The sequence below is a fragment of the Stegostoma tigrinum genome, chromosome 29 (genome assembly GCF_030684315.1).
Source record: "Stegostoma tigrinum isolate sSteTig4 chromosome 29, sSteTig4.hap1, whole genome shotgun sequence".
Classification (NCBI taxonomy): Eukaryota; Metazoa; Chordata; class Chondrichthyes; order Orectolobiformes; family Stegostomatidae; genus Stegostoma; species Stegostoma tigrinum.
Window position 1 is genome coordinate 46,022,917 of NC_081382.1, and position 24,022 is coordinate 46,046,938.

At 44.8% G+C, this 24,022-nt stretch overlaps 1 protein-coding gene across 1 annotated transcript in view; it reads right to left on the bottom strand.

The window, feature by feature from the left end:
• adamtsl2 (ADAMTS-like 2) overlaps positions 1–24,022 on the bottom strand; it is a 205,363-nt gene that overhangs the window by 180,914 nt on the left and 427 nt on the right. Inside the window, exons 2-3 of the mRNA XM_059638308.1 lie at positions 20,208–20,325; positions 4,086–4,228 (exon numbers count right to left, since the gene is read on the bottom strand). Of these exons, the coding sequence (XP_059494291.1) occupies positions 4,086–4,228; positions 20,208–20,325 (261 nt within the window). The remainder of the gene's footprint in view (positions 1–4,085; positions 4,229–20,207; positions 20,326–24,022) is intronic.

Sequence of the window (24,022 nt, forward strand, 5' to 3'; positions counted from 1 at the left end):
TTCCTTGACATTTGTTTCCATTTTTGGGGTTGGATTGGCCACTAATATCCACTATAAAACACTGACTCCCACAGCTACCTGGACTATGCATCCTGACACCCCACCTCTTGTAAAGACTCCATTCCATTCTCAGTTTGTCTCGGTAGTATAAATTCAGATGAGGCCAATTTTGACAAGGGAGCCCTGGAAATGTCCACCACCTTCCTCAACTGAAGATTCCCCAACTCCATTGTCAACAGGCCCCTCAATGAAGTCCAACCCATCTCCTGCACTAGCAATAGGATTCCCTTATCCTTGCTTACCAGCATCCACATCAGAAGATCATCAGGTGCCATTTCCACCACCTCCAGCAAGAAGCCAGACATATTCCCCTCATGTCTGCCTTTGCGGGCATCTTTTCCTTTGGGACACCCTGGTCCACTGCCTTCACCCCTAACACTTCACCTGCACTTCCCAGAATCTAGTCTACTGCATTCACTGCTCAAAGTGGTCTCCTCTACAATGGGGGAAAAGAAGTGTAAACTTGTGACCAACTTACTGAACATCTACATTCTACTTGCAACAAAAAAAAGCTGGAACACCTCATTTTCCACTTGGGGACCCTATAGCCCTCCAGACTCAATAATTTTAAAGGCCCAACTCCCATGTCCCAGCCCCCCCCTCCCCATTCACCAAAGCTTTGTTACCACAGCCTGATTTTTTTTTACACCCTGTTAGTCACTAATAGTCCCCTTTAACATCTAATCACCCTTCCAACCTGATGTTATCAACTCCTTTGTTTGTAACTGCTCTTCTCTTTAGGCTCTATCCTGTTTACTCCCCACCCCCATCCCCCTCCTTTTTCTGCATATCACTGATGTTTTCCCAGTCACTATCAGTTCTGGAGGAAGGGTCAAGAGGCCTGAAGCATTAACTCTTTCAGATGCTGCCAGATCAGCCAAGCTTTTCCAGCAACTTTGTTTTTGTTCTGGATTTACATGTTCTGCAGTTCTTTTGGTTTTTAAATTAGCAAAGTTAGCTTGCCTTTCTGGACTATTTACTCAGGGAATCTACAGAGTACTGCTACAGCCCATTACAGCCTTGGAACATCTGAAGTGGTGTGCAGCTGGGCTTTAGACACAATTCTAACACCACGAATTACAGAAAGCACATTCACATCTCCTGCCAAAACAATGCCACAAAGGGTGGTGGACCAGATGTATAGTGAAACAATGGGCACAGGGGAGAAAGTCACCAAGACTTGACCATGAATCTCAACTGAAACTCTGGTTGGGCAGCCACACAAAATCAGACCAAGCAGGCAGAGACTGGGAACCTTTTAAAACAGCACGCAGGGCCTCAAATGCAGAAGGTCTACCCCATTTTTCATCCGCAGGTAGAAGATGGTGATGTTATCATAGGTGGGAACCCAAACTCAGCAGTACCATGTGAAATCATCATGGAGATAAAACTGACCCTACTTCTGTTCCAAGCAGTTTAACTTGCAGCATGGGTCACAAGAAGGTATTTGCATAAATATTCTTGAAAGGTGGCTAAGATGTTAATGTATTATGAAGAAATAATTTCATCATACCGTTCATTATGAGATAAAAGACTGACTTTGTAACATTCAAAGCTATTGTTAGGCAGCAAGGACATCTGGCTTAGCCTTGGAAAAAAAAAGTGTAGTCTTGCAATTTTAATAAGCTTTACTGTCAACATTTCCTAAGGGATATTACTACCCAGATGATTTATAATCAGCTCCAAAAGCTCAAAAGAAAAAGCAACTTAATGGGATTGTGGAGTTGAATTTCTGATTGCTAATTTTTTAGAACCTCAAACTTGTCAATCTTGCAGGTGTTAACCAAATAAAATCTCTGGTATAATAACAAACTGACTGCTTGAGGAAATTTAAAATTCAATTGGTTTTAGGACTTTTACCCTATAAAGTATGAATGAAAGCACATTTACACTCCTAACAGTTTGACTTTACAAACTCCACAGTTCAACCTACCTATGGAGGGTGTTCGGGAGCAAATTTTCTTATTTATGGGATTGCGGGTGTCACTGGCTGGCCAACATTTCTTGCCCATCCCTAGTTATCCTTGAGGTGGTGGCAAGCTGCCTTCTTGAACTACTGCAGTCCTCCTACTGTAGGAGGGAATTCCAGGATTTTGACCCAGGGACAGTGAAGGAATGACAATACATTTCAAAGTCAGGATGGTGAGTGGCTTGGAGATGGTGGTGTTCCCGTGTGTCTGCTGCCCTTGTCCTTCGAAATGAATGGTCAGGGGTTTGGAAGATGCTGCCTGAGGATTGTTGGTGAACTTCTGCTGTGTATGGGGTAGATAGTACACACTGCTACGACTGAGCATCATTGGTGGTGGGCATGGATGCAGTGCCAATCAAGCAGGTTGCTTTGCCCTGAATGGTGTCAAGCTTCTTGAGTGTTTTTGGGTTGCACACATCCAGGCAAGTGGGAAGTATTCCATCACACTCCTGCCTTGTAGGTGGTGGACAGGCTTTGAGGAGTCAGGTGGAGAGTTACTTGCTGCAGTACTCATGACTTCTGGCCTGCTCTGGTAGCCAGAGTTTGCGGTGAGTCCAGTTGAGTGTCTAGTCAATGATAATCCCAAGATGTTCATAGCGAGGGGTTCATGGATGCTAATATCATTTAATGTGTCAAGGATGAGTGACTAGAGATTACCTCTTATTGGCAAGAGTCATAGCCTGGCATTTGCAGATCAAATGTCACTTGCGACTTGTCAGCCCAAGGCTAGATATTGTCCAGATTTTGTTGAAAACAGACTGCTTCATTATCTGAGAAGTCATCTAAGTGGTACAAGGCATGGGAGATAGCATGGTGTTGTCAGGGGTCAAGAAGTCAGAATTAGATGCTGCAAGTGTTTAAAGCAGCTTGCCTTGACACTCATCCATATTATAACTGCCTCTGAGCTGCTTATGGAGGTAGCAGGCACAACTGGATTACAGCTCCAAGAAATTGTACAATGGGTGAGTCTGCCAATTTTGGCAAATTCTCAACTCCTCTTCCCACATTTAACTAAAAATCTAGCCAAAAAAAGGTAGTCAAAAGCCAGCTAATGTCTTCAGACTCCACTAAAGAGTTAGCTTTTGATTTTTAGCCTTGCCCTATTTATCCTCATACTCTGTATTTAGAAAATACTTTGTGGCTTCGATTTGCTTTAATTATTAGTACTTTAGGGTCTTTGACTAGAGCTCTTGGGTTTGGACATTTTAAAAAATATGCCTTATTGTATTATGTATGCTCTGACATTGAGGGAGAAAGGGGGGCTAGATTTGAGTCCTGCACTTTTTTTGCAAGAACATAATTCTTTAGGTTGTGTTAAAAAGTCTGTTGCTTTTTAACTCTGGAATTTGCAGGGCTATAGGGAAGCCAGAGGAATACGTCAACATTGATAGTTCTTTCAAGAGAACAGGAATGACAGGCTGAATAGTCACTTCTGTGCTATTATTTTAAAGATCTGATTTTGAAGACAGGAAACAAACAGTAGCTTCCAGAGAGAGGCAGACAGCTTGGAGCAAAAGTAGCTGGAAATAAAATTACCCACAAAATGACAGTAAAAACCCAAACAATTTTGGATGCAGAGGCACAGAAGAACTTCAGTATGTAGTAGTTAATTTCAAGTGACAAATGAATTTTGAAAGTGACAAGTTTCATTCTGGTACTCCAAACCATATCAGAAAAGTAATTACCATGACCATGAAGACCTAGTGATGAGCATCTTCCCACCAGAAAGGAGCACCAAATAAAGCAATAGTACTAAATCAGTGGACCAGACACACAGGCTTTATCCTCTTTAGGGGAACGTCAAAGTTGGCACAACAAAGGCATGGAAAATGTCCAGTGGAATTTTGAGTGGCAAGGGAGATGAATGGTGAGAGAGTGTGGGGGTCAATTTTCATTAAACTTGATATTCAGTAATACCCAACAATTTAAGCCACCTTTTTCTTTACAGATGTTTGATCAGCTATACATTTCCAGCAATTAGTTTTCAGAAGCTTTGACAAAATGCTATTCAATCTGATAAAATACACATTGCCTGAATATTAATATTTATCTCTACCTTTGTTGCAGGCAGTGTCTTTCTTGTGTTTTGATGCCTCCTCCACAAGTCCGGGTGCATCCTGTCCATTTGGCCCATTCACCCCACCAAAAGGCAGTATTATCCAGTCCTTCTTCTAAGCTATTAGAGGTCTGTGTCACTTGCTAGGGAAAATAAAATACAACAATATTTATTTGAAACTGCATTTGTTTTGAAGTAATGAGCTGAATTTTTACTTGCACAAAATATAGTTTCAGTGGATAAAGGTGAAAAGCATGGAATGGACTCCATGTTTGTCAATTTCCAACACCCTCAGCTAAAGCATGTTGTTAACTTTACTGTGCGATGTGCTCAAATACAGCTGTGTTAACATGATTTTAGAATTTAAATCAGGGTGATCAGGTTTCCTGGTAGAAAGAGAGGGAGGATGCAGGAGTAATTAAGAATGCAAACAAATGCCAACATCCCAAAAATACTCAAGCTTCACAATTTGTTGTTTTTTGCTTGACTGTATGAAAGATTTTGTTCAGTTCTTGTGTGGCAAACTGCTTTCTCAATTTGGAATTAGATTGTCTTGGGTAATGCTCATGGTGTGAAACATGGTAGAGTTTTGACCTGGAAGAGAAATAAAATACATGCATAAAAAGCCTTCGGGAGAGTGCAAGAGGTAATGCACGAGCACTGCTGCTCAGGGAGTCCTCTTTGGAAGGATCATTTAGATTCAACCAGTCTACCAGCAACATACACACCAACATGTTGCAATTCAAAAAACAACCCAGGCATCTCTTTCACAGCATGCATATCCCCATTGCTAAGTCATATGTTCCATTCATCACGAAAGATCACTTGCCCAGCTACCAAAAATAGCTATAAAAGAAATGGAATCTGTGAGCTGGTGTTTAGATGCTCAAAAAAAGCTCCACAATGGAGATGGAAAATTAGATGCAAGGATTGTGTCAGCATGGCAGTCACCAAAACAACTGTCCTGCGTTGAATAAATCTCGACAACCTGTTGGGTTGTACTCTACCACACACCCACTTTTCCCTATAAATCGTCCTTCCAAAAAAAAAAAGCCATGAACCATCAACACTTCATAGAACAAGCAGGAAAGCTGGGGGAGTGACAATGGGAACTGCAGATGCTGGAGAATCCAAGATAACAAAGTGTGGAGCTGGATGAACACAGCAGGCCAAGCAGCATCTCAGGAGCACAAAAGCTGACGTTTCGGGCCTAGACCCTTCAGAGATGGGGTGAGGGTTCTGGAATAAATAGGGAGAGGCAGACCGAAGATGGAGAGAAAACAAGATGGAGGAGAGTATAGGTGAGGAGGTAGGGAGGGGATAGGTCAGTCCAGGGAAGATGGACAGGTCAAGGAGGTGGGATGAGGTTAGTAGGTAGGAGGTGGAGGTGTGGCTTGGGGTGGGAGGAAGGGATGGGTGAGAGGAAGAACAGGTTAGGGAAGCAGAGACAGGCTGGGCTGGTTTTAGGATGCAGTGGGGGAGGGGAAGAACTGGGCTGCTTTTGGGATGCAGTGGGGAAAGGGGAGATTTTGAAGCTTGTGAAGTCCACATTGATACCATTAGGCTGCAGGGTTCCCAAGCAGAACGAGTTGCTGCTCCTGCAACCTTCGGGTGGCATCATCAGGGCACTGCAGGAGACCCATGATGGACATGTCATCTAAAGAATGGGAGGGGGAGTGGAAATGGTTCACGACTGGGGAGGTGCAGTTGTTGGTTGAGAACGTAGCAGAGGTGTTCTGCAAAGCGGTCCCCAAGCCTCCGCTTGGTTTCCCCAAAGTAGAGGCAGCCACACTGGGTGCAATAGATACAATATACCACATTGGCAGATGTGCAGGTGAACATCTGCTTGATGTGGAAGGTCATTTGGGGCCTGGGATGGGGGTGAGGGAGGTGGTGTGGGGCACGTGTAGCACTTCCTGCAGTTGCAGGGGAAGGTGCCGGGCGTGGTGGGGTTGGAGAGCAGTGTGGAGCGGACAAGGGAGTCACGGAGAAAGTGGTCTCTCCGGAAAGCAGACAAGGGTGGGGATGGAAAAATAGCTTGGGTGGTGGGGTCGGATTGTAGATGGCGGAAGTGTCGGAAGGTGATACGTTGTATCCGAAGGTTGGTGGGGTGGCATGAGAGAATGAGGGGGATCCTCTGGGGGCGGTTGTGGTGGGGGCAAGATGTGAGGGATGTGTTGCGGGAAATGCAGGAGACACGGTCAAGGGCGTTCTCGAACACTGCGGGGGGGTTGCGCTCCTTGAAGAACGTGGACATCTGGGATGTGCGGGAGTGGAATGCCTCATCCTGGGAGCAGATGCGGCAGAGGAATTGGGAATGGAATTTTTGCAGGAGGGTGGGTGGGAGGAGGTGTATTCTAGGTAGCTGTGGGAGTCAGTGGGCTTAAAATGGACATCAGTTTCTACCTGGCTACCCGAGATGGAGACTGAGTGGTCCAGGAAGGTGAGGGATGTGTTGAAGATGGCCCAGGTGAACTTGGAGGTTGGGGTGGAAGGTGTTGGTAAAGTGGATGAACTGTTCAAGCTCCTCTGGGGAGGATGAGGTGGCGTCGATACAGCCATTAATGTAACAGAGGAATAGGTGGGGTTTGGGGCCTGTGTAGGTGTGGAAGAGAGACTGTTCCACGTAACCTATGAAGAGGCAGGCATAGCTTGGGCCCATGTGGGTACCCATGGCCACCCCCTTTGTCTGTAGGAAGTGGGAGGAATCGAAAGAGAAGTTGTTGAGGGTGAGGACAAGTTCGGCTAGGCGGATGAGGGTATTGGTGGAGGGGGATTGGTCAGGCCTGTGGGACAGGAAGAAGCGGAGGGCCTTGAGGCCATCTGCATGAGGAATATACGTGTATAGGGGCTGGACATCCATGGTGAAAGTGAGATGTTGGGGTCAGGGAATTGGAAGTCCTGGAGGTGGTGGTGGAGGGCATGGGTGGTGTCATGGACATAGGTGGGGAGTTCCTGGACCAAAGTGGAGAAAATGGAGTCCAGATACGTGGAGATGAGTTCAGTGGGGCAGGAACAGGCTGAGACAACGAGTCAACCAGGGCAGGCAGGTTTGTGGATTTTGTGAAGGAGATAGAAACGGGCCATGCGGGATTGTGGAACAATGAGGTTGGAGGCTGTGGGTGGGAAGTCCCCTGAGGTGATGAGGTCATGGATGGTGTTGGAGATGATGGTTTGTTGCTCAGGGATGGGGTCATGATCAAGGGGGCGGTTGGAGGTGGTGTTGGAGTTAGCATTTGGCCTCGGCGATGTAGAGGTCAGTGCGGCATACTACCACTGCGCCACCCTTGTCTGTGGGTTTGATGGGGCTGACAGTCTGACCCCACCACCCAAGCTATTTTTCCATCCCCACCCTTGTCTGCTTTCTGGTGAGACCACACTCTCAGCAACTCCATTGTCCACTCCACACTCCCCTCCAACCCACCACACCCGGTACCTTCCCCTGCAACTGCAGGAAGTGCTACACTTGCCCCCACACCTCCTCCCTCACCCCCATCCTAGGCCCCAAGATGACCTTCCATATCAAGCAGATGTTCACCTGCCCATCTGCCAATGTGGTATGTTGTATCCATTGCATCCGGTGTGGCTTCCTCTACATTGGGGAAACCAAGCAGAGGCTTGGGGACCGCTTTGCAGAACACCTCCACTCGGTTCACAACAACTGCACCTCCCAGTCGTGAACCATTTCCACTCCCCCTCCCATTCTTTAGATGACATGTCCATCATGGGCCTCCTGCAGTGCCACAATGATGCCCCCCGAAGGCTCCAGGAACTGCAACTCATTCCGCTTGGGAACCCAGCAGCCAAATGGTATCAATGTGGACTTCACAAGCTTCAAAATCTCCCCTCCCCCCACTGCATCCCAAAGCCAGCCCAGCTTGTCACTGCTTCCCTAACCTGTTCTTCCTCCCACCCATCCCTTCCTCCCACCTCAAGCCACACCTCCATTTCCTACCTACCACTTCATCCCACCTCCTTGACCTGTCCATCTTTCCTGGATAGACCTATCCCCTCCCTCCCTACACTCTCCTCTCTACCTATCTTGTTTTCTCTCCATCTTTGGTCTGCCTCCCCTTCTCCCTATTTATTCCAGTTCCCTCTCCAATGAAGAGTCTAAGCCCGAAGCGTCAGCTTTTGTGCTCCTGAGATGCTGCTTGGAAAGCTTGTTGAGTTGACTTTTGTTCCGTCTCCCTCATCCCACTGAAGAATGCAATATCCAGTCTAAGAATAAACAGAAACCCAACATTTTAACACTGGAAGGGAATGGATGAGAGTTTGCTCACTGAGCTGGAAGGTTAGTTTTCACATGTTTTGTGCTACCCACCAACACACTAAAACAGCAGCTACTGAACTTAAAAGACCCTATACAGACAACAAGCAAAATGAATGTCACGTACAAAATACCTTGCAAGAACTGTGGCAAACACTAAACTGGACAAACAGGCAGAAAGCTAGCCACCAGGATACATGAACATCAACTAGCCACAAAACGACATGACCCACTGTCACTCGTATCCTTATATACAGATGAGGAAGGACACCACTTTGATTGGGACAACACATCCATCCTAGCACAAGCCAAACAGAGACACGCTCGAGAATTCCTAGAAGCATGGCATTCCAACTGGAACTCCATCAACAAACACATTGATTTGGAGCGAATCTACCACCCTCTGAGAAAAAGAACAGGAAATGACATCACCAACCCAAGGAAACCTAAAACAGATAAATAGAAAGCAGGACATACACCAGCGCTTCATCGGAGGCTCACTGATGTTACCTAGAATGGTGACGAAATGTCTGAAAACTAACCTTGCAGCTCAGCGAGCAAACTCACATCCAGAACCTCAACTTGAGCTACAAATTTCTCAAAACTTGCTAGCACTGGAAGGGAATCTTGGCCTTACTTTTCCTGACTAGCATTTCTGTGAAGTCACAAGGTTGCAGCAAAAGGTTTAGAGTCTGATTGCTGTGATGCTGTAGATGGAGATGTTTCTAGGGTACATTCAGCATAATAAAGAATCAAGACAAAAAAATTATACCAAGCCATAAAAAGTGAAACTTGATCAGAGGTTTTTTTAAAAAGTAGCATTACAAAAAAGGATGACAGCAAAAGAGGCAGAGGTATAGAGATTAAATTTCTCGATGCCTGGGCTCTAAAATCCTTAGTTGAACTGGGTGGGGAATTCTTAGAATTTTCTATGCCAAGGCTGTGGAAGCTCTATAACTGAGCACATTCAAATAAAAGAAAGTTGTAATCTTATCAGAAGAATGTTTTGGGGACAGTGCACAGAAGTGGCATTCAGATAGATCATCATTGAAGTGTCAATGGATTAAATATCCTACACTTGTTCCTGTGTTCTGAAATCAGCACTACCCTCTGACTCCCCTAGTCTTTACTTGAATGCCTGATCACAGTTCAAAGAATGGATTAGAACTGGTAAGTGATTACTATATACAAATCATGTTTTCCCCCCAACCCTCTTGCTATGGATGTGAAATTTTAAAAATCCTTTCAAGGATAGTGTAGTAAAATTGCCATAGTCTTAAATCATAGATCTGTTTTCTCATTAGCAAACTGGCTAGTGGTGGTTTAATCCAAGGGTCACCACATCTCATGGAGGGATAGAGGCTAAGGAGTCCTTCATGGTAACCACAGTTGGTGCAAGAATTGAATCCACACTATTAACATTAATCTGTTTCTCAAACCAGCCAATTGAGCTTCAGGGGCATTAGGCTCAATGTGCAGAGCCAGTCATGGGTGGATGATATAAAATTAGTGGGGTGGCAAATAGGGAAGACAGCAGCCTTCGATTTCAGGAAGTCAATCGGGCTGTCATTGGCAAACCAAATTCAATTGTGGCATGATATACTTGGGCAAGACAAACGAGGCAAAGGGAATGCATGGGCAGTAAGGTCATGAGGAAGAGACTGTGCATATCCACTGATCCCTTAAAGGTAGCAGGACATGTGAACATGAATGGTCAAGAAAGCTTTAGGATAATGGCTTTTATTAGCCGAGACTGTTTAAGCACAGGGAGCTTATGCTGGAGCTGTAATACACTGGCTTAAAAATCCTCATAACATTAACATTTAAGGGGCAGCACAGTGGCTCAGTAGTTAACACAGCTGCCTCAGAGCACCAGGGACCAGGGTTTGATTCCAGCCTTGGGCAACTGTGGAGTTTGCACATTCTCCTAGCGTCTGCGTGGATTTCTGGGTGCTCTGGTTTCCTCCCACAGTCCAAAGATCTGCCGATTAGATGGATTGGCCATGTTAAATTGCCTGTAGTGTTCAGGGAATGTGTAGATTAGGTGGGTTGTACAGGGGTATCGGTCTGGGTCTGGGTGGGATGCTCCAAGGGTCACTGTGGACTTGTTGGGCTGAAGGGCCCGTTTCCACATTATAGGGATTCTATAACAGGTATTTACAGATACAACTTTTGAGATGCCAGGGTATACTACACTGTCGGCCAAACACGGGACCATGGGAGTCGAATATAGTTAGGTGATGGTTTTTGATAGCACAGACTTCTGACTGTAAAGTTAAAAGTGTGTTTTGGCTACAGAGGACAGTGAGGCAATATCTGCACTGGCACAGATCATTCTAACTTATTTTCAGTTTCAAGCTGTTCAGTTACCCAAGAACTGAATCAGTCATTGTCAAGCAAGAGACCCTTATTAGTCTCTCAACCAATCACCTTCTTGTTGACACTCAAATGCAACTGTAGACAGAACCCCTTGGCTCCAATTCATCTGCAACCACTTCAATTATTTGTACAGATGTTTTGATGAAGCAGTAAAGTTTGCCATAAGAACAGTGACTGTGTCCTTAATTGAAGTGTATGGAGAAAGTTTTGGAAACAGGCATAATTTTACAGGAAATTGGTACCAGTGATGTTTTGTGGCTATGGACTCCTGCAAGATGCAAGTGATCAAGAGTCAAGGAGCTGTTTACTAGAAGGTAATGGATTCTCAGCTAAGTGGGTTTGAACTGGAAACAAGTTACTAGACAGGGAGAGCCTGCATACCACAAAAGGGTGAGCTGCAGATCTCTTGCAGTAAAAAAAACTCAATTTAAACTGGTTACATTTTCTGTAGCAGTTGCTGTGACTTTTGAAGTAATAAAAGCAACTGAGTCACTTGGAAAATACCTGATGTGTACTTAAAACCAGTGAATGTTTCCAAAAACAAACATGGAAGGCCTGTCTAGCCAAAGTAGCATAAACTTGACACTGAAGTCAGGAAGCATTGATCACTGACTGAATTTTCAGTATTTTTCTACTTTTGCTGATAAACTTTTTTCCTGATTTGTTTCAGTGCATGCACAGGTGTGTGTAAGGAGGAGTTTAAAGGGATTTAAAGTTTAGCTAGTATGTCAATGGCTTATCTGTTTCCTTGTAGTTATAGTTTAATCACCTAAGTATGATTTGTTTATCACAAAAACCTTGTCTGTGCTTTTGATGAACTTTTGTCAATGTCAGGTAATGGGGTACTTTGCATACTTCAACTTTAACATTTATTAAAACTCTGGAAATAGCAGGGCTTGATTTACAGCTTGCTACTCCAGTGGATCATAAGTGGATTGCTTGCTTGCAAATGATGCAGCCATCCTCTCAAAACACTGGTTTAAAAGGGCTCTCATTTCAGTCCACAACTTAAAACACAATGGCCCAAGATTTTCAGAGTAATGGCATGTGTTCAGATGGAAGGAAAACACTTCGTGACAATGCAAAAGATGCTAAACATTACGTGAAGATGAGAATGAGAAAGCATAGAGAATGACAGTGTTAGGTTTCTGGAGTGCTGTTGGACCTGCAATCATTCAGGCACATGGGGATATTCCATCATGCTCCTGACTTATACCTTAGATGCTGGACAGGTTGAGGAATCGGAGCAACGTTCCCTTTAAAAAGTTATGCACAAGATGGTCAGCATTGGCACTCAATTGCAGCACTGAGTTTTGCTTCTGGAAACTGTTGCTGGGCAAGGGCCTTGGAAACCTGTGCAGCCATAAGAATATTACAGAACACACTGGTCAATAGGGGAATTAGTTATTGCAGTATTCCTAATCTCTGACCTGCTCTTATTCCATGGTATTTATAACAGTCATACAGCACAGAAGCTGATGCCAGATCCAACTTGTCCATGCTACCCAATTTTCCCCAGACTATAAAGGTCCCATAACTCCACTTGCAATGTTTATACAGTTTATATTACATGGCAATGGTTACCTGCTGCCTCACAGCACTAGGAAGCCAGGTTCAATTCCAGCCTCAGGTGACTGCGCAAACTCCAACGACATCCTCCTAGTATCTGCATGGATTTTGTTTGTGCAGACTAGATGATAGCCGGGGGAGGAAGAAGGAAGAAGGTGGGAGGGGGGGGGGGAGAGGAAGAAGGGGGAGGGGGGGGGGAGAGGAAGAAGGGGGAGGGGGGGGGGAGAGGAAGAAGGGGGAGGGGGGGGGGAGAGGAAGAAGGGGGGGGGGGGGGGGGGGAGAGAGGAAGAAGGGGGAGGGGGGGGGAGGGGAGGAAGAAGGGGGAGGGGGGGGAGAGAGGAAGAAGGGGGAGGGGGGGGAGAGAGGAAGAAGGGGGAGGGGGGGGGAGAGGAAGAAGGGGGAGGGGGGGGGAGAGGAAGAAGGGGGAGGGGGGGGGAGAGGAAGAAGGGGGAGGGGGGGGGAGAGGAAGAAGGGGGAGGGGGGGGGAGAGGAAGAAGGGGGAGGGGGGGGGAGAGGAAGAAGGGGGAGGGGGGGGGAGAGGAAGAAGGGGGAGGGGGGGGGAGAGGAAGAAGGGGGAGGGGGGGGGAGAGGAAGAAGGGGGAGGGGGGGGAGAGGAAGAAGGGGGAGGGGGGGGGGAGAGGAAGAAGGGGGAGGGGGGGGGAGAGGAAGAAGGGGGAGGGGGGGGGAGAGGAAGAAGGGGGAGGGGGGGGGAGAGGAAGAAGGGGGAGGGGGGGGGAGAGGAAGAAGGGGGAGGGGGGGGGAGAGGAAGAAGGGGGAGGGGGGGGGGAGAGGAAGAAGGGGGAGGGGGGGGGAGAGGAAGAAGGGGGAGGGGGGGGGAGAGGAAGAAGGGGGAGGGGGGGGGAGAGGAAGAAGGGGGAGGGGGGGGGAGAGGAAGAAGGGGGAGGGGGGGAGAGAGAGAAGGGGGAGGGGGGGGGAGAGGAAGAAGGGGGAGGGGGGGGGAGAGGAAGAAGGGGAGGGGGGGAGAGAGGAAGAAGGGGGAGGGGGGGGAGAGGAAGAAGGGGGAGGGGGGGGAGAGGAAGAAGGGGAGGGGGGGGAGAGGAAGAAGGGGGAGGGGGGGGAGAGGAAGAAGGGGGAGGGGGGGGGGAGGAAGAAGGGGAGGGGGGGGGGGAGGAAGGGGGGGGAGGAAGAAGGGGGGGGGAGGAAGAAGGGGGGGGGAGGAAGAAGGGGGGGGGGAGGAAGAAGGGGGGGGGGAGGAAGAAGGGGGGGGGGAGGAAGAAGGGGGGGGGGAGGAAGAAGGGGGGGGGGAGGAAGAAGGGGGGGGGGAGGAAGAAGGGGGGGGGGAGGAAGAAGGGGGGGGGGAGGAAGAAGGGGGGGGGGAGGAAGAAGGGGGGGGGGAGGAAGAAGGGGGGGGGGAGGAAGAAGGGGGGGGGGAGGAAGAAGGGGGGGGGGAGGAAGAAGGGGGGGGGGAGGAAGAAGGGGGGGGGGAGGAAGAAGGGGGGGGGGAGGAAGAAGGGGGGGGGGAGGAAGAAGGGGGGGGGGAGGAAGAAGGGGGGGGGGAGGAAGAAGGGGGGGGGGAGAAGAAGGGGGGGGGAGGAAGAAGGGGGGGGGGAGGAAGAAGGGGGGGGGGAGGAAGAAGGGGGGGGGAGGAAGAAGGGGGGGGGAGGAAGAAGGGGGGGGGAGGAAGAAGGGGGGGGGGGGAGGAAGAAGGGGGGGGGGAGGAAGAAGGGGGGGGGGGGAGGAAGAAGGGGGGGGGAGGAAGAAGGGAGGAAAGGAAGAAGGAGGTGCTCTGCAGGAGTGTTGACTTGATGGCTGAATGGCCTCATTCAGAACTGTAGGGATTCTGTGAATCTCTACTTGGGCATCAATTTCTATGTTTGGTGTCCTCAAAATGTATTCCAATGAAACTGATAAATTTGGGAACTTCTAAATGCTTGTTATTCTATTTTTACTGTTGTACAAGAAAAATTGCAGATAGGATTTTCAATACCAGCTAATACAAAGAAAATGCTGAAGAAACTAACTGAATCTCCCAGCATCTTTGGAGATGGAAAAGTCAATCCATGCCACCATCCCCATAGTCAGTACTTTGCTTTTAATTGGTTAATTTGATTTCTTGTTGGCACATGTTGTGATGTGACTCAGTACACTGTCCTGTATGCCATCCAGACAAACATTACATCTCAATCAATGGAACAAAATGCAGAACAGTGCCACAGCCACAGAGAAAGGCCAACTCTAACATATGAGAGGTCTTTTCACAAGTCCATCGACAGCAGGAAAGAAGCTATTCCCAAATCTGTTACATGTTTCCAAACCCCTGCATTCTCTGACCAATACAGGTGGGTGGAAGAGAGCACAACCAGGTGGAAAGGGTCCCTGACCATCAGCTGATCAGGAGACTGTAAAGTGCAGACAGAGGAGTTGAAAAAAACCAAACACACTAGCCCCCACAATGGACCAGGCTGCATTCACAACTCTCTGCAATTTATGGTCTTGGGCAGAATGTACCAACTGGGATGCACCAGGACAAGATGCCTTCTATAAGAAAAAACTGGCTAGAACCATTGTGGATATGCCAAACTTCCTTGCCTTCTGTGGAAGCATTGGCGTGTTTTCTTGATTGCACCATCAAGATAAAAAGGACCAGGATAGATCAATGACAGGAGTTTCTTCCAGTCTGCATCCTGAGGTTGACGACTAGCTCCTACATGTTGCGACATTAGGGGGAGATTGTTATCTTTACACCATACTAAGCTATCTGTCTTGTTGTTTGAGATCCAACCCACCATGGTGGTGTCCTCAGCAAGTTTATAAAATGTACTTTGAGCTCAATTTGGCCCCAGTTGAGTGGGTAAGGAGTACGCCAAGAGGCTAAATATGCAACTTTGCAGAGCACCAGTGTCAAGGATTATTGTGGAGGTAGTGTTTAGAGTCTTATGGACCAGAAGTAGACCCTTCAGTCCAACTTGCCCATGCTGACAAAGTTTCCCCAAACTAAATTAGTTCCTCTTGCCAGTGTTTGGTGCATACACCTCTAAACGTTTCCTATTCACACACTTGTCCAAATCTTAAGTAAGTGTTTAACCCACATATGAACCACCTTGTGTTAAAAGGTTACCCTTCTGGTCTTGTCTTTCTCCTCACCTTAGTTTTGAATTCCACCACCCTCAGTATTTTGTTATTTACATTTTCATGTCCCTCATTATTTTAGACCCCTATGGTCACCCTTCAGCCTGCTATGGTCCTGCAAATAAAGTCTCAGCCTATCCAGCCTCTCCTTACAACTGGAGCCCTCCAATTCCAGCAACATACTAGTTAAAAAGAGAAGTCACTGTTGAACCCTTTATGTTCCTATGACAGGGTGACCAGATCTGTATACTACTTCAAAGTAGCCTCACCAACATCCTTTACAGCCTCAAGATGTCCCAATTCCTATGCTCAAATTAAGTTAGCAATGAAGTAAAGGATGCTAAATGGCTTACTCAAATGGTGACAACTTTCAAAGAACTATGTATGTTGAACAGAGACCTAGAGGTTCACACCATTAACAGATCCCCACCATTAATTATATAAGCCTGGTCCTTGTTCATTTCACAAAAACACAATATGTTGCATTTACCCAAGTTAAACTCCATTTGCAACCCCTCAGCCCACTGATCAAATCCCTCTGTAATCTAAGATTAGCTTCTTCACATGACAGTAATCACCAATTTCAGTCTCATCCCCAAACTTACTAACCATGTCTAAATTCTCAAGTCATTTATGAAATCTAATGAGTTGGCCCAATAATATATTCATGGCTAATCATCCAACTTAGTACCCTGTTCACTTTCTCCCCATATGCCTTGGCTCCAAAAACTCTACAACTCCTTGAAAACATTTAAATGTTTGAGCCTCAACCATTTTCTGTCAAAAGGAATAGCACAGGTCACCATGCTAGGCAAAGAAGGTTTTCACTCTCAATGTTCCTAATCTAGATCTTTAGATCATGACTTCTGTTTCTGACTTAGTAATCAGAAACATCCTTCCTACTTTAGCCTGTGTAATCCAGTAACAATTTATGTTTGTGAAATGGCCCCTCTCCCAAATCTGGTGAATACAGTCCTAACCAGGTCAGTCTCTCCATGTCAGTCCAGTTATCCTAGCAAACAGCCTGGCAGACTTCTGTCACCCAACCTCTATAGCCAGAATAATCCTCAAATGGAGACCGAAACTGCATATAACACTCCAGGTATGGTCTTATCAATGGCTATATGATTGAAGACAACATCCTGTTCTTGTATTCAAACTATCCTCAAGAGGAAGGCCAACATACCATTTACCTTTTCCACCACATGCTTACTTTCAGCAGCTGGTGTCCAATGACACCCATGTCTCATTGTACCTTGGCCTTTCCCAATCTATCAAATCACTTTCCAGATAACCACCTGCCTACATCTGTTTGCTAGGCAAGTGGACAACCTCATGTGTCCACATTATGTACTTCCTGCAGCCACGATTTACCCACTCCCTCAGCTTGTTGTCTGAATCACGTGCATTATGGTATCATCCTCAGTTCATCCTCTCACCCAGCTTGGGTCATTTGCAAATCTGGAGACATTGCAATGTTTCCATCATCTGAATCATTTATACTAGGAGTATCTAGGGTCCAAACACTGACCCCTGCAGTATATTAGTTGTTGCCTGCCACATGGCAAGAGTTTATTCTCTTTGCTTCCTGTCTGCCAACCAGGTCTTTATCAGTAACTACCCCAATCCCACAATTTGACAGCCTAAAATTTTGTGGAACCTTAGTAAAAGGCTTCCAAGTCTAAATAAATCACATCCACTGGCTCCCTGTTATCAACTATTAGTTATGTATTTGAGAAATGTCTAATAGATTTGTCATCAAGCATGATCTGCCCTTGGTAATCCATGTTAACTGTGCTATTATGTAATAGATTCCAGCATTTTCCCCTTATTACTGATGTCAGGTTAATGTGGCTATAGTTCACCGTTTTCCCTTTACCCCTATTAAAGAGGTACATGAGCTATCTTCCATTCCATACGAATGGTTTGTGTACAGAATCTTGCTGTGCTGTATATCAGACTAACAATGCACCCACTATTTTTAGGGCAACCCCTCAAGTACTCTAGGATGTAGATTTAGGCCCAAGGGATTTAAGCAGTCTTTAATTCCTGCAAATTCCCCTAATGCTCATTCCTCTAGTTCCTCCCTTACCGGGCCCTGCACTCATTCCAACACTTGGAGACATTATCTGTCTTCCTTTTGAAGGCACTTCACATTTCCTAACCAGTGATGTTACAGGGATTGTTTACATTCTTGAAACAACTCCATTCAGGAACAGTTATTTTCAGGCTCAGGATCAGACTTTGTTCCACTTTTTAAGAAAAAAACACAAGTGCCACCATCATTGCCTCCTCCAAATTACACAGGTGATCTAATCCATTTTTAGGATTAAAAACAGCTCCTCAACTTTTATTGGAAAAAAGCATATTTAAGAAACCAAATACATCTTCAAGACCTCATTTACATAAATTAGTAAACTAAATTCAGGTAGCCTGAATGGAAAATATTCCTTGCTTCCCATTTGGTGTTCAACTAGCAAAAGCAGTTCCTAGATCATGAAAAAATCATAGGAAGATAATTTGCCCATGCTATAGTTTCCAGTTTACTTGTTAATGTGTTGTTTGCTATTGTCTGCAAAGACATGCAGAAACTTCAATACCTACAGGGCACATTTGGGTTCAGGCATTTTGCCTGGGGCGGAGCCAACATTTAACTCTGGCAGACATCTAAATAATTATCTCTAAACTGCAGAGAACTCTTAAACTATGTTTGGTTTTTTTTTTGGAAAACAAACAGTCCCATTGCAGAGAAATTCCTCAAGGCAATAACATTCCAAACTAGAATTAATAGAACCCTAAATGAGCAAAGTAGCTGACATTTATTGTACGCCACTTAGCCTCATCCCTTGACAAGAGTAACAGTGGTGCTATAAACTAAGACATCACTCAATAAGTCATTTCCATCCTCATCTTACACCACAATAAAATTTGGCAAGTTCTTCACATTAAACTTCACAGCACATTCCAAATCCTATCTTGTTGTCCGAGGGAGGTATTCCCACTCAAGTGGAAATTGAGCAACACAGTGGGCTAGAAAAGTAATTGCTATCCCATAGGGACCATAAGACAGACAACTTTATTTTACTTAGAAAATTACCAAGAGATTTGCACTAAATGGATCAGCTAACAAAAGCAATACCACAAATGCTGAAATCAAAAATAAAGCCAAAATGCTACAGAAACAGGTCTGATGCATCAGCAGAGGGATAAACTGAACTGATATTTGGGAGATTCTAGTCAGAACAGAAAGTTGCTGGAAATCACATTTATGCTGTTACAGAAGGAGATGTTGCAACAGTGGGTGGAAAAGATTGTCTTTTGCCCACAGCACCTTCACAAAGGTAATGTTGATAAGAGGTTAAAGGTCCAAAACAAGTGTTTAAAAATAAAATCATTATCCTCAAAAAGCAAAGCCAACTAGACACATCCTAAAGGTTGTGAAAAGCTTAAGCAAAACAAAAATTAAAAAAAAGTGTTGTGTAGAGCTTTGTTGGAACATTAGCAGATCCAGAACAGAAATATTCTTACGGGAGCAAGATGGTTTATTGAAATGGCAAACAACTGGAATGCCAGTTATTCTTACTGACACAGCAGTTGCATTCCACATTGTGGAAGTCTGCATTTGGTCTTCTCAGTTTAAGGGAGTGACACTGAGCAACAAATACTGTGGATTAAACTGAAAGAAGTACATGTAAAATCCTGCTTCACCTGGAAGGTGTTTAGGGTTTTGGACAGTGAAAAGGGAGATGAAAGAGCACATGTTACACCTCTGCAATTGCCATAGGTGGGAGGAGAGTGGGAATTGTTACTCCATTCTTCCTTCAGTGCTATGACATGCCAGAAGGAATTATCTCTGCAGTGGAAGGGATGTATTTGCTGGAGGTGGTTCAAACAGTGCTGGATAATCTTGCGATTTTGAAGAATGGTGGATGGAAAGGGAGGACAAAAGAATCCGACCATTGTTCGGCCCCTTGGGGGGGGGGGGGGGGGGGGGGGGGGAAGCAAGGAGTGAGGGGGCAGAAGAGCAGGAAGTGAATCAGACATGACAGCTCTCAGCTGCACTGGGGGTAATTCTTGGTTGAGGATTTTAAAGAAAAGCACAAGTCTGGGGCATCCCTACTGTAAAGTGGCTGGAACAGGAGACAGCAATTGGGAGAATGGTAAGGAGTCACTGCAGAAAAATTGAGGACGAGCAGTCAAGTATAAGAAATCTGGGTTCAAAATATTAACTGTTTCTCTATCTGCATATTTTCTCCAGTACTTTCTGGATATTTCATCTATAAATATTACTTGTGGCAAACATAAACTGCTATCAGAAGCAAAGGAGAGAGACAGCTGTATATTTTCTCAGGGTAACAGCTGATGTAATTTTTCTTAATTTATGGGATGTAGACATCACTGTCTATGCCAACGTTACCCATGCTCAATTGTTATGGGTCAATTAGATTGCTGGGTGTCTGGAGTCACATGCAGGCCAGACTAGGCAAGAATAGCAGATCTCCTTCCCTAGACGACATTAGTGGACTGGAGAAGTTTTCCAGTCAGTCAACAATGGTTTCATGGTCACCACTGGACTCTTTCCTTATGGAATCCAAATTTCACCATCTTCCATGATGGAATTTGAAGCCTAGCCCCCAAAACATTTCCTGGGTCTCTGGATTAAATAGTTCAGCTGTAATACAACTAGGCCATCATCTTGCCTGTTTTCTCCAAAAACAATTACATGAAGAACAAAGAGCAAGAGAATAATTTAAACCAAGAGTATATACACAAAGCAAAAGCATGAAACTGGGAAACACTGGCTTGATACTCACATGTATTAGTAGAGTAGCAACATTTTCAATGAGCAATGCTACAGCAATCAGACAGTGCAGGAAGACAACTGCATCCCAACACAAAGTACTTTTGGAGTTCCATTTAGTCAAATTCATACTGAAATAGAAAATATGAAGATCACTTAGTTTCATGATTTGCTAACAAGTCGATGGAACATGGTAGGTACTATAGGATCAACTAAGTTTGCATGTGATGTAATTATTGATCAGAATTAAGTTGGCAGAGCTCTTCAAGGCCCACATGACAACACTTGGGTTTCTCTTTCCTATGGGAGAGAACCCATAAACACCTGACCCACACCTAACCCTGTACTGTCATAAATGGAAGCTGTGTGAAGAATGTTAGGGGTGACAGGGTATGTCCAATTTAGACATCATTCCCCTGTACCAATGGAAAATATTTTATGTTGAATAACGGAATAAAAGTTACAAACATATGAATTATAACTAAAGTTAAGCCATTCATTATCTCAAAATTGCTTAACCATTATATGGACATAACTAATCGGTTTTTAAGTTTCATATTCTCATGTACCCTCATTCTTTATTTCCTTGCTGTGGCAACTTAGCCACCTTGCATTGCCCAAACACCAACTGCTGACATTAGGCTAGGTGCCACTAGTGTCTGGGTTGGAAGTCCATTGTTCTGAAATTTCAGCAACGCTGGACATTCTATTCTGCTATTTTCTGACATATAGCAACTAACGAAACTGTACCTAGGTACCTTTATACCCAAGGAGCACTAAGTGGTGACATACAAATGTCACTATACTGTGACAAAAGGCTAACCTAACAAAAATTCAATCTCCACCTTAATATTATTAATTGGCCAGTTAGGTTTCCAAAGTCTCACAATTGACAGAAAAAAAGGTTTCATTTGTCCTAAAATGGCAACCCCTACTTTTAAAAGTGTACTCAGTTAACTTTTAATTTTTTAAAATTTAATCTTTTTTTCCTAAATCAACCTGTTCAAAGATGTCAATACACACCTGCAGATGGGACTTGAACCTGTCTTTCCTCCAGGAGTAGGGAGATTACTTTCCCTAGAGGACATTAGTGAACTAGAGAAGTTTTCCTGTCAATCAACAACAGTCTCATGGTCACCATTGGACTGTTAATGTGGTTTCTCCCCACCACCTTACTGAATCCAAATTCCACTATCTGCCATGATAAAATTTGAAGCCAAGCCCCTAAAACATTTCCTGGGTCCCTAGATTAAACAGCTCAGCTGTAATACCATGAAGTGGTGTGTCACTGGGTCAAAATCCTGAAGATCCCCCACATCCCAGCCCAAAAGGACACTGCAATCTATGAGATGTAGTTACAGGCGCATAGGTGGTAGCGAGCTGTTTATTTGAAACAAAGTGGTTGGGGACAGGCAATGAATCTTAGCCAGCCGGGAAGTGCATGTCCCACAGCAAATTATAACCTGAGGATGAGCATACCTCAGAAAAGGTAAAGATATAGAAGAGATAACAACGTGGAGCTGGGGGAAGTCAGCAAGCCAGGCAGCAGAGGAGCAGGAAAGTTGACGTTTCGTTCAGGACCCTGCTTCAGAAATGGGTGGGGTGGGGTGGGGTGGGGGAGCTCAGAAATAGTAAGAGAAGGGGTTGGGGTTTGGGGGAAGGCGATAGGTCAGTGCTGGCAGGCCGAGGTGGGGATTGGTCAGTGGGGTGAGATAGGCAGGAGAGAAGATGCAAAGGTTTTGTCAGGTGAAGGAGCAGGGTTGGACATGAGGTGGCCAGGGTTGGGGAGATTTTGAAGCTAGTAAAAGTCCACATTTAGCACATCATGTGGTAGGCTCCCAAGGAGGAGTAGGTGCTGCTCCTCCTCCAGTTTCCAGGTGGTGTCTTTGTGACACTGGAGGAGGCCAAGGATGGACATGTCACCCAAGGAGTGGGAAATTGAAATGGTTTGTGACTGAAAGGTGTTGTTTGTCAGAAACAGGGCGCAGGTGGTCTATAAAACAAACAAAGTCTCCAAGTCGAGAGTTGTCCTTCAATGTAACCTCAACCTCCATGGGAATCACGCACATACTGCTGTTATCACAAACCATCCACTCAGTTGAACTAACCACACCCCTCAACTAAACTGGTTTTCAAGAAGGCATCTCAATATCCTCTGCTTAAGGCCAATTAGAAGTAGGCAGTAAATAGTGGCTTTGCCTATGACACACATTCCTTGATTGCTTAAGAAGTCCTGTAAATGCCAAAAGATGGGTCAAGACAGTTTCCTAAAAGAAGCTTATAATTATTAATTCTCATTTCTTTTATCCTTGAATTCTTTTAACTCCCTGGAGTCTCAAAATATTGCTGGCAGCAGAAATAAACTGATTAGCTAACAAAGAGGGGAACTGGGCGAACACAGCAGGCTAAGCAGCATCTTAGGAGCACAAAAGCTGACGTCTCGGGCCTAGACCCTTCATCAGAAAAGGACCCTTTTCTTATGAAGGGTCTAGGCCCAAAACATCAGTTTTTATGTTCCTATGATGTTGCTTGGCCTACTCTGTTCGTCCAGCTCCACACTGTTATCTTGAATTCTCCAGCATCTGATATTCCCATTATCTTTAAACTGATTAGCTGTCCTTTTCCAAAAGGCAACATGTAGCAATATGTTTTTACTTGATCATGACAGCATGCACCATCTTGTCACTGCAAGGCAGCTGCTGGTTATTGAGAAACAAAACAAAAATTTAGATTATTAAAATCAGAGGTTGTATTTGAACTAATACAATTACAGCCAAGAATCTTTGAGCACATTCTGATTAAACTTTGGCCACTAAGCACAAAAACATAGAAATATTATTCTAATTTAAAAACTACACAGCTAAATTAGTTGCTTTGTATTTATTGCACTGCCATTGATTTATCAACCGAGTAGATTTTTGTGCCATGTTCCTTGGCTCTTGCCAATTTGTGTAAAACTATTAACAATGTGCTACCCAGATAGTGTGCATGTTACATTACACAACTAATATTTCTGTACAAGTTTCTCAGCAGTTCTGTTCATACTCAGAGCAATAGGTTTTCTGGTCTTTTAAAAAAGTAAACGTTACTGTGCCAATTCAGATTAACTTGATACACCATCTGTGTTATTGTAGCAACGCAAGAGTAACCTGCATTATCACACTGATGCATTGCAGTGTCTTCATACACATTAATGCCATTAAATTTTCCCTCACTGTCCTATTCTGTTGTACCAATTCAATATTATTTACTGTATATTTTATTACACTATCCCCACACTAACATATTAATCTCCACATTTTAGAAAACATGACTAGTTTGTTTAAATTTCACCTTGTTGACACTCACTGAAGCTTAATGGCAGGTGGCTAAATGCTACTGGGCCATTTGGCATTGTTGAAAAATTCTAGAAATAAAAGCAATTCATAAAGTTAAATTAAATTCGGCCATTAAAACTACACAACGAATATACATTTATTTTACAAGAGTAGCCGCAGATAGGTTGAGATTTATAGCTAATAGATAGCTGACTTCTTGGCCAAAAAAGATGGGATACCCGATGAATAATTAAGGCCGATTATGTATACGGTAGTGAATGGTGCTAGTATGCTGTTTCCTAAACCCTAGTTGAGCAACCGATTCTGTTGTAAGTGCCCACACAACAGAAATAGGTGTACATTTCGCCTGCACAAACGCAGGCACTTTTATGGAAGACCTAACATTCTTCAGAGACCTTTGAATCAATTTAGCGGTTTTGTGAAGTTTAAACTGAACAAAGATTGTCAAACACAAAACCAGGGGAGTCACTACTGAGGATAACACGCTGGT